Here is a 10450-nt window from a genome sequence, read left to right as displayed (position 1 = left end):
TGTCCCGAGTATCAAATGATCTCAAGAGTGCATCCAAGAAAAGACTCCACCTGGCTTGTCTGGAATTTAGTCGTTTTGTAAATACTTTGTAAATATTGTAGGTTTTTATGGTCAATAAAAAAAAATTATATCATGAGAGGAACCCTCCAAACCTTTTCCAGGGCAAGTTTGATGGCAAGGAGTTCAAGGTTGCAGATAGTATAATTCTTTTCCATGGATAAAACTTTTCTGGGAAAACCCACACCCACTAAGGAAACGTCTCCTTCGATGAAGAAAGGCTAAGGGAGATTAGGTCTTCAGAGAAGGGGGACCTAAAATGAAAGCTTGCTTCAAATCTTGAAATGCAGAAATAATCTCTGGGGACCAAGCTTTGGATATATGAAATTACAAGATATTCTGTTTGCATAGTCAACACACAAGTTCTCCTTAGGGTAACGGGAGGACACAAACCAGCGTCCTCCCGTAACCCTAGGCTCAGTATACCGCAAACTGTAGCTCGCGGTATACTGAGACGCCGCAGCTGAAGCGGATCCCGACAATTGTGCCGGGATCCGCCCAGCTGCGTGACTGACAGCTGGCTCTGCCTATCTAGAGGCAGAGCCAGTTGTACCCTCCCGCGTCCGTTCCGCCAGTCAGCGCTGGTGGATCGGAACGGGGAGGGGGGAATCCAGCCCCTCCCCTGTCACAGCAGAGAGCCGTGACAGGATCGAGAGGTGAGCGAACGCCGGTATGTGTTCGCTCACCTCCCGATCAACTGAGCCGACCTGTGACAGTCTTATTGTCACAGGTCGGCTAGAACTATGAGGTGAGTGAACAGCACTCACCTCATAGTTCTCCTTTAATGGTAAATCCACAACAAAGAAATATGTGATGTCTATATTGATGCCATTCCTCAACAGTCTTTTAAGGTCAAACATTCCTGCAAACAGGACAGTATAATAACACATAGTCTACAATATTAACACCACAAACTGGGTATAGAGAAAGAGGAGGTAGAAAAGATCTATTGGATTTCCAATGTGCAAGCTTTATAGCATAAAGAAAGGATCCTAGGCCAAGGCTGTACACAGAGCCTTGACTATCTCTCCAAGTTGAGATTAAGCACCCCCCCTCCTGGTTGTATTTTCACGTATTGGAGCATCTGCTACCCACTGATACTTTGGCATTTGTCTTGCGAGGGTTGTAAAGTAATTAAAAAAACATACGATCTGGCCATCTTGGACTGGCAGATCATACTTGCGATCATCGCAGCGGGGGTGGGCACCCTTGGCGGGGCGGGCTTCCGATGACTGCAATGCTGAACGGGCAGTGTGCGCGTGCGCACACCGGCCCGTTCGGCAATTGTCGAACAAACACGCCATTAACTCGCCGAGAATCGTATGATTCTTGGCGGGTTTTCCAGCCTGCTTGATCGACGGAACACGTGTGATCGTACAGTAGACAGTATCATCTTTACAGTATCATCTTTACACTCTAAATAAGTTAGCTTATTGCTGGGCTTCAGGAGCACAGCACTGACAGCTATGAGACCGGAAGTGATTTAATCTGCATAGCTCCCGGTCCCATAGTACGGGAGCGAGATCGGTGAATGGAGGTTCCCCGGTCTCCACCCAAGCTTCCCCTCGACACCAGAGAAGCCAGTCCCTCGACCGTAGGAGGGGTAGCGGTGCCCGGAAACAAGGAAGGGTGTCGGGGCGGGGAGGGGGGCCCTGTTTACCTGGCCCGTAGATTCGATCAGGCGACAGCTAAGCTGCCAGAATTGCTTCTACTGTAAAGCCGACAGTCAGCTTTACAAGTTTAAACAGACTCCCAGTGGCAAAAGCCACCGGGAGTCTGTTTAAATGGGCCCGATCTTAGTGACATACTATGGATCTCACTGGTCATTAAGGGGTTAAAATGGGTTTGCGCCAAGGCATAGAATATACAGAATGTTTGTAGTTAAAAAAAGTCCTAGTTTTACATCAGGTTTCAGTTGATAAAGGTGCTCTCCGCACACCTTACAGCAATGGTCACATCTTTCTGCCTTGAAGAAGGGACCCTGCGCGGCCCCGAAACGTGAGCTTTGTTGATTATTGTGACATAATTGTCCATTAAAAAGGACATATCTAGTTAAATCATTTGAGTGCTGGTGACCTGTCTCTTCATTTTCTAGTTTTACATCAGACAGTTTTGTTTACCTCTTGGCGCTAATGGCTTCCAGCTGAACACTCCACTTGCTGCTGCATAATCAAAGTTTTCAACAGTTTATCACAATTTTTCACACAGACTTGAGGGGCTGCTCATCCAAGGCTCTGGGGCTTCCACCACGAATATAAAAAAACAAAAGGGAACAGAGCGCCACCTCCATGTGTAAAATCATTTATTAAAATAAACACGTTTTGACAACAAACAAGAGGCCACACTGTATGTTAACCCAACATGGTACTGCCCTGACTATGTACCACAGCTGCCTCCTGTCACATTACCATCCACTGGCCTGCAGTCAGCCAAGATTGACGTGTTTCAGGGGCAAGCCCCCTACATCAGATTCATCTATATTCCTCAGAATATAATCTTTGTAACAAAGGATCAGCAAAGGAAAACCATAGATAAGGAACAAACAATGGAGGTGAAAAATGGTCCAGTTTACAGGTGGTACAATGTAGCTCAAATCCATAAAAAGACTGTTCTAGGGCAAATATCTGCATAATGGGCCTCCTATCAGGTATAGACATATATAGTTTAAAGGTAAAGTACATTTCGGGTGATGAAGTCATATTACCCAAAAAGAATAGAATTTTCCTAGGGCTTGATCTTCTTTTGCAAACATAAATTCAAAGTATGTTAACAGAGTTTGAATCAAAGGAAGGTCTAAATACGTTCATCATCTAGTAATAAAACATCTGACTGCTGTTAAGGTATGAAAGAGGAAAAACTTTTCTGCTTTATGGAACTGCTCCAGGTTTACGTCCAAAAAATTTGTCACGTTGGAACATGTCCACGACATATGTCATACTGTTCACTTATCTCCAAAGCCATTCCAGTATGTCTCAAGGTAATGCAAAACTATCTTAGACATTCTAGACGGGATATAATGCAATGAGAAGCTTTGCAAGACCATATACAGGCTCTTGAACACTGTTCCTCTGTGAACGTGATACCCAGGTCCCATTTCAGCATGGAGTTCGACTTGGTAATGCCATTATTGTGGGAAAGAAGCATATAGAAAGAAGAAATACCTCTAATCTTTGGGTTGGCATTCTTATAGACATGCTGTGAAATGTTTACTTTTGGTAAATATATGTTGAAATGCAGAATTGCATTTGTAAATATTTAAAGAGATCCCTATGTGGAAGATTCTATTTTACAGTTACAAATATGTTACCCTCAAACTAATCAAATTGTGATATGCTAACCACTATCCAATTGTCTAGGCATATATCTGATATCAGTACAGAAAAACATTGTAATTGGGACTTCTAATATTTGTTTGCAAGAGTGTTTTCACCTGTTTTTGTATAAGTATTGCTATGTCCCAAATGAGATTAAAAGGATTGCTATGTTTCAATGAGATCTGCACAAAAGAGTTAGTTCACCAGTTTAATTATGAAGTTGAGAGGGGAAGCTCCCAAAACAGAAGGAAGGAAGGAAGGTCATAGCCTGATAACACACTGTCCATGTGGAATTCTTGTCTGGTAGTGGTGGTCCTTACTGCTTCACTGAACTGCGTTTACATAGGACATTTTTAGCACTGTTTAGTGCAGCAGTACCGTAAGCTCAGGCCAGTGTAATAACATACATGTGCTTGCAAGAAGAGGTTTGAATGGCACTAGACATCATTCATCACAGAAAAGGAGTTCCATCTAATGGATAAGCAGACTTTATGCAGGGGCAACTACAGACTGAACGCGAGTATTTATTTGGTCCTAACTGTGATGGGCAAGGTATTCCAAAAAAAATAAGCAGAAGCTGGAGATTTTTTAACACTCTGTATTTTCCAACTAAATAAGCATGCCCAAGATGGCTTTCTTACTTTTTAAATGCTTCTAAAACCTCCTATATATAGATCATAGAAATGTATATTGGAATTGATTGATGTGTGTTACTGCACATTACCATTTGCCTTATTGAATACGTTTGTGAGTTTACAGTTCAGTGCCTAGGGCAGAGACAGTTTGTTTGAAATGGCAATGCTTTTTACTTACATATAATTGGGAAGTATCAGGATCATATCTTGATTAGTATGTGTTTGTGTTGCTTCAAAAGATGGTCCCTTATGAGAAGTTTAAAACTGCCTTTGAACAATTAAATACAGCTTGGCTACAGGAGCAGGAAGCTCAGAGCTTCTGAATGAACAATCTAAGTAATTACTGAATCTTAATTATAAAACAGAATAGCACTCAAAGTAGGACGTAGAGAAAGATCAAACATTTTTAGCAAAGCACTATATGTAAAGTAATATAGGTAAAGTAACATTATATACATATATATATATATATACACTGTATATATATATTAATATACTAGGCTTTCAGAATATTTGGGAATTTGTAGTCTAAGTAATGGAATTTAAATAAAGAAAGGATTTCAGCGTACTCTTAAAGTAAACCTGTCATGAAAGAAACTTGAAATCTGCCACTGCTGACCTGCCATTTTTAAAATTCTATTTGCCTGGCTGCTAACCTCCTCCCTTCATTCTTTTAATTCCTGACACAAACAAATATGTAACAAAAAAAGGACTTCTGACATTCGTAATCTACATACAAGTTCATAGTTGGTGACCCAGAAAGTAATTTAGCTAGTGGATCAGCATAACTGCCAAGAAACTTGCATTCCCAGAAGGTGAAGAATGGCAGTGCCCGCATGTTTGTCATGATTGGTTTAATGTAGAAGAAACCTGTGCAGAGAGAAATATGTAGGTTTCTTTTGCTGACCTGTTTCTATAAATACTAGTTGCCTGTCTGTCATGATAATTCAATATCTTCAATACATTAAGTGCTACTGACCCAGAACAAGCAATAAGCAAGTGTCAGAACTTCTTTTTCTGCATACTTTTTTTTCTGGTCAGTGACTCAAGTTATTAAAGCCATTTGATTATGATAACAGCCAGGCAAAAATAATTTTCTGGAGAGGTAAGCAGTAGCAGCATGTATCAAAGTCATGCTGGAATGTTAACAAGTAGCAACACTTCCACTGTGTTACCCGCCGTCTTTGTAGAGTCATTCGGAGGCAAAGATGGCGCTATGGAGAAAATAACTATCTTTATAGCAGCAGAGCCCATGGTTGGCTGGAGCAGGACAAACATTGCCTGGAAGAGAGCATTGCCAGTGTACTGTAGAAGGTGTGTGTGGCAGCCAGGTGAATGTCAGAAGCTTCTTAAAACAAACTAGCAATCAATATGTGCTTTCATTACAAGGCTGTTGGGCTAGGAAACCTATAAAAACAAAAATGTAAAAAATGTTTGGAAAATTCAACGTGCAAACTTTCCTCTACATCCCTTTAGCTCCTCTATGATCTGTAGACCTTTCTGCATGGCACACTCTTGACTCATTGAATTATTCTGAATTAAATTATTGAGATAAAATCAGCTCAGTTGATTTTGGCCATAAGTAATATGTGTGAAACTGTTTTTAAATTGCAGTCAAATGCTTGCTTGGCTGTGCTATTGGTACATTTTTATGTGATTTTTCAGGGATAAAGAAAACGTAATAAGCTACATGAAGTCCATTTCAGCTGCCTTTCAATAGGTATACAAGTTAGGAATAGTTTTTGTAATGTTGCCCAGACGGTCCCTGTTTTATTTAAACATAAGGTACTTTTTTTTTGTTTAGTTTACTAAATAGACCATAACTTAATATCTTTACAACAGTTTTTGCAGCTTCAGAACAAGATTTGCTTGCATATTGGGAGGAAGGGGTTCCAAACAAAAAGATCCAATTGATCCTCCAGCGCATCATTTGAAAGCCCTAGTTCAAGTGTTTTCAAGAAGCTAGGACATGCTGAGATCATACAGATATAAGGGGGATAATTCTAACACTTGCAAAGATTGCGGTTCAGATCACTATTTCTGTAAGTCTCTCAGACCGACGTTTTCAAGCTGTGGATAGAAGACTAGGGACACAAAAGGAAATGCAATTGAAACATTACACTCCTCTTAACTCTTCTGAGGTTAGTCTTTCAGTTTACATAAATGTATGTCTGCATCAATGAATCATTTCAGTAAGCAACTGTTTGCTGAACCATGCAAATCAGAGTGCTTGAAACCATTCATATCACAGAGTACATAGAATCATTTATATCAGTCCCTGTCTGCTGTCACCACTCACATACAAATTTCTCTATCACAGTTGTAAACAGTAGGATTAGTCTGTGTTGTGGTCGAAAAAACACCTGGAAAAAAACACCTAAACAAGGGCAGAATGTACAAACTATTAAAGAGTCACATGTGGCAGTTAAACCCAGGACCAGAGTAGCAAGGCTAGCCACTTAGCCAACATGCATTCCTACATGATCTATGTCATAGATGTTACAGTACTATCAGTTTTAAGGGAAACTATAATACCTGTATGCATGTATGCAATTTTAAACCGTTGATTTATGTTGTTTTTTTTACTATCTTTGAACCATTTTTGTTTTATAAACAAGTATTTAATACATGCCAAAGAATTCACAGAGCACACTGGGTACACTATAGAGCAGATGGCCTTAGTGTTGCCATTCTCTGAGTGAAACCCCAGACTTTGCTGTCTGATAAGGGATGTCTTACTGCTGTGATTACTTATTTTTGTTCTGTAAGCAAACAGATTCTTTCAACATGACAAAAAAGTAAAGATAGTAATCATATAAAAAGGTGACTGTCACATACCTGGTTGGAGACTGAATGCGTGAGGAGGCCTCCTTTGCACCTCGTGTCCTGAGGACTTTGGAGATGGGGACAGAGCCCTGGCAGACAACGAGTGGCACAGATGCCAGTGGTGTTAACACCGTGCAAGCTGAAGACTTGGTTCTGTAGCAGAACTGGAGTAATCCAAATTCCAGGTCAGCAAGCCGAGGCCACACCCATGGCCGGTGCAAGGATTCTTGCCTACACAGGCAAGGTGCATTTTTGCCCCACCTGGGGCTCCTCCCACTGGACCAGCGCTGACTCGCCGCTGCTCTCCCGCACCGAAGGTAAGTGAAAAAACAAAACAAAAACATAGCGCAAACATCGGGGCATTTTGACAAGTACAAGTACTTGTCAAAATGCCCTGTTTTTTCCGCCCTCACCCTGCAGCGCCCTCAGGCGGCCGCGTCACTTGCGGTAGCGCTGGGCCTGGCCACACCAAGCAAGTAGATAAGGTACACAAGGATGAGGTCAGAGGCAAGTCCAGTAAACAATCCGTGGTCGAGGGCAGGCAGCAGGCAGGAATTGTCAAGCAGATCCAGGCAGAAGTTCAGCAGGCAAGGAAATAGAGAACACAGGAATACAGGAGGGCTGAAGACAATCCAGCAATATGGAGGTGTGCATGCAGAACTTAAATAGGAAGATCGATTAGTCCAGTGTGTCACTTCCTGTGCACCATTTGGCGCGCTATTCCACGGCAAGTCCATGGCGCGCGCATGCTCGCAAGTGTCCTTCTCCGAACAGTACGGAAAACGGGAGTTGGCGCATGCGCAGAAGGTTGGTGACAGAGACTCAGGCTCCACCTGCTGTCTGTGTAGAAGACTGCATAATATCAAAATAAATATAATATTGTTTTTTAAATCCTAAACATAATAAAGAAAGAATGAGAATATGTACAAAATTTCTTCCACTCCACTCCTCTCATATTTTTTTCCAATAATGAATCCAGATTAAACAAATACACATTGCCCAGCAAAGAATTCCTTTAGATTTTTGCACAAACACTTACAGTCATCATGTTTCCAAACAGCTGACTCCAACTCTCTTAGCTCAGCTTCCCTGAACTTCCTTTCCAGTACAAGATCACAAGCTCCATAGGACCCTACAAGGGAAAGGTGCCACCCTAATATAGGATATCAGGACTAGTGTGCATCAAGAAGTAGCATCCATTGTAATTGATTTCATCAGCACTTGAAATCGCTTAAAAACCTTTTGGCTGTAGTATCATTTGAAGACCTGTCCAGCTTGGGTGTCACTGCAAGCATAGCTCCAATGGTCATTTTGGACATAACACCTCCACAAAGTGGTGAGACCATCAGGGAGGGGGAAAAAGGGGGGGGGGCTTGTTACTGTTTCTTTTTTACTTTTATACATTTAATAAACCTTCTGCACTTTCAGAACACAGCTCAGTTCAAGAGAAATCTTCAGCTGAAGTCCACTGGAAAACTGATACTTCCATAAGTATCAATCTCCTTGTTACTTGGTTTCTCCCACTGACCTTAATTTCACTACAGGATACACATGCAGTCTGACAGGCACTGCCATCTAATGTCTTTGGTAAATCCACCAATTTACCTTCAGATATATCAAGCATTAGATTTTGTTGATGTTAAGGTTTGTAATCTTTTTGCCTTTTTGTAAATAGTCTACCCCCCTTCTGCCTCCTAACATTTGGTACTGTCCTGTAACATTGTCATGGCAACCAACAGACTGGTAAGTAAACATCAACATTTTTGCATTGTGGTAATGTGCATCTGTTATCATACATTACGGCATGATGTGAGTTGGCACTCATTTACAATTTAGCATACCACTACGTACATATGTGAACAATCTATGTGTTGTGGTGCACTGAAAAAACCCAAAGAGGGCAGGTATGTATTCCGGTCCTCTGTGTTGCGCCTTACCTCAATGCACATTAACTTGAAACAACTTTCATGAAAGTGTGTGAAGTAATGACCCACACATATGGGAACCCGGCCTTACAGATCTAGTTAAAGCCACACTCCAGGAAATAAATGATAATTTACCCAGTGTACTGGGTGTATAAATTATCATTAAAAAGCTGGGTGTAATATGTGGAGGGCTGCAAAGTATTACAATCTTCCTTTGTAGCATGCCAACTCCAACTTATAATGTTCTCTTCACTATTGTCCTTTCAAAAAATGTCTTGGAGAAGGTGTTGGAGGTGTGACATCTTTACTCCTCCTCCAATGACAGAACGTCTTGTATTCTTTAAAAACAAATAGAAGATATTTTGTGAACAGGTAAGCAGTGAGGAGAGGTGGGAATACAGCAGGAGCACTTCACTGCTTGTGTTGCATATCTCACTCCCCGCAGTACCCAGAAGCCTAGAGTTATCTGTAAGGAGCCAGCATTCTGTAAGATAAGATTTTTATACTTTGTAGCAGCCCTCCACACATAACACGCAGCTTCTTTTAAAAAAAAACAACTTTTATTGATAAGAAGACAGGTGAGCAAAACAGACACAATAAAAACACCCAGCTTTTAATGATAATTTACACACCCAGTGCAGTGTGTAAATTATCATTGGTGAGTGGTTTTAAAGGAGAACTATGAGGTGAGTGCTTTTCACTCACCTCATAGTTCTGGCCGACCTGTGACAATGAGACTGTCACAGGTCGGCTCAGTAGATCGGGAGGTGAGCGAACACATACCGGCGTTCGCTCACCTCTCGATCCTGTCACGGCTCTCTGCCGTGACAGGGGAGGGGCTGGATTCCCCCCTCCCTGCTCAGATCTACCAGTGCTGACTGGCGGAACAGACAAACCCCTGAGAGAACACAGAATGAATGTACATTCAGATTTGCTGGACTAATAGCTACGCATTTTTGAAGTAGACGCCGTCATGTATCAGTGTAATCCTGCAGCAATCTAACTCTGAGTATGTTGAGTCCTGTGACATCATTTTAGCATGGGTTGTATCAGTGACAATGACCCTGTACTGACTTTTTTCTCTTCCAGGTCTTCAGACAGTAGGTTCCTTTCTTATGTATGTAAATAGGTGACATCATGGCATCTCAAGAAAATACAACACATTACCCTGTACTGAGGGAAAACTTTAAGGCTTCACTGCATGCATTTAAACAATTACTAAGAACAGTCAGAGATCAGAACAGACCAGATACAGATGACAGTAAGATTACAAACAAAGGTAAAGTATCTGTTTAGTATTTTATTGTCAATGACATGTAATGACAAATTTGCAGTAAGACAAAATACAAGGGAATTGTTAGAGGTCTCTTTGGCATATTACATATTCTATCCAATTTAGTGTTAAAGCTGAACTCCAGCCCAGGCCCGGCGCTACCGCAAGGCAAGTCATTTTCACAAGTACTGGTACTTGTCAAAATGCCCCGATGTTTGCGCTATGTTTGCGCCGGCCAGCTAAATTAGGATCCCACCTGGAGCTCCTCCCACCGGACCAGCGCTGAATCGCTGCTGCTCTCGCGCGCCGCAGGTAAGTGATAAAAAAAACATAGCGCAAACATCGGGGCATTTTTAAAAGTACTTGACAAAATGCCCTGTTTTTACAGGGGGTCGGGGTCGGTATCGGGGAGTGGGGGGG

At 41.7% G+C, this 10450-nt stretch overlaps 1 protein-coding gene across 1 annotated transcript in view; it reads left to right on the top strand.

Annotated features, from left to right (window-relative positions):
- Positions 1-7567: 7567 nt before the first annotated feature.
- Positions 7568-10450, top strand: part of WDR64 (WD repeat domain 64) — a 62023-nt gene continuing 59140 nt past the window's right edge. The window contains exon 1 of the mRNA XM_018554460.1: positions 7568-7639. Coding sequence (XP_018409962.1) covers positions 7568-7639 — 72 coding nt within the window. The remainder of the gene's footprint in view (positions 7640-10450) is intronic.

This window comes from Nanorana parkeri, unplaced genomic scaffold, assembly GCF_000935625.1.
Source record: "Nanorana parkeri isolate BGI_ZX_2015 unplaced genomic scaffold, ASM93562v1 scaffold160, whole genome shotgun sequence".
Taxonomy (NCBI): Eukaryota; Metazoa; Chordata; class Amphibia; order Anura; family Dicroglossidae; genus Nanorana; species Nanorana parkeri.
Note: the sequence above shows the minus strand (reverse complement) of the source record. Positions and strands in the feature narration are given on the sequence as shown.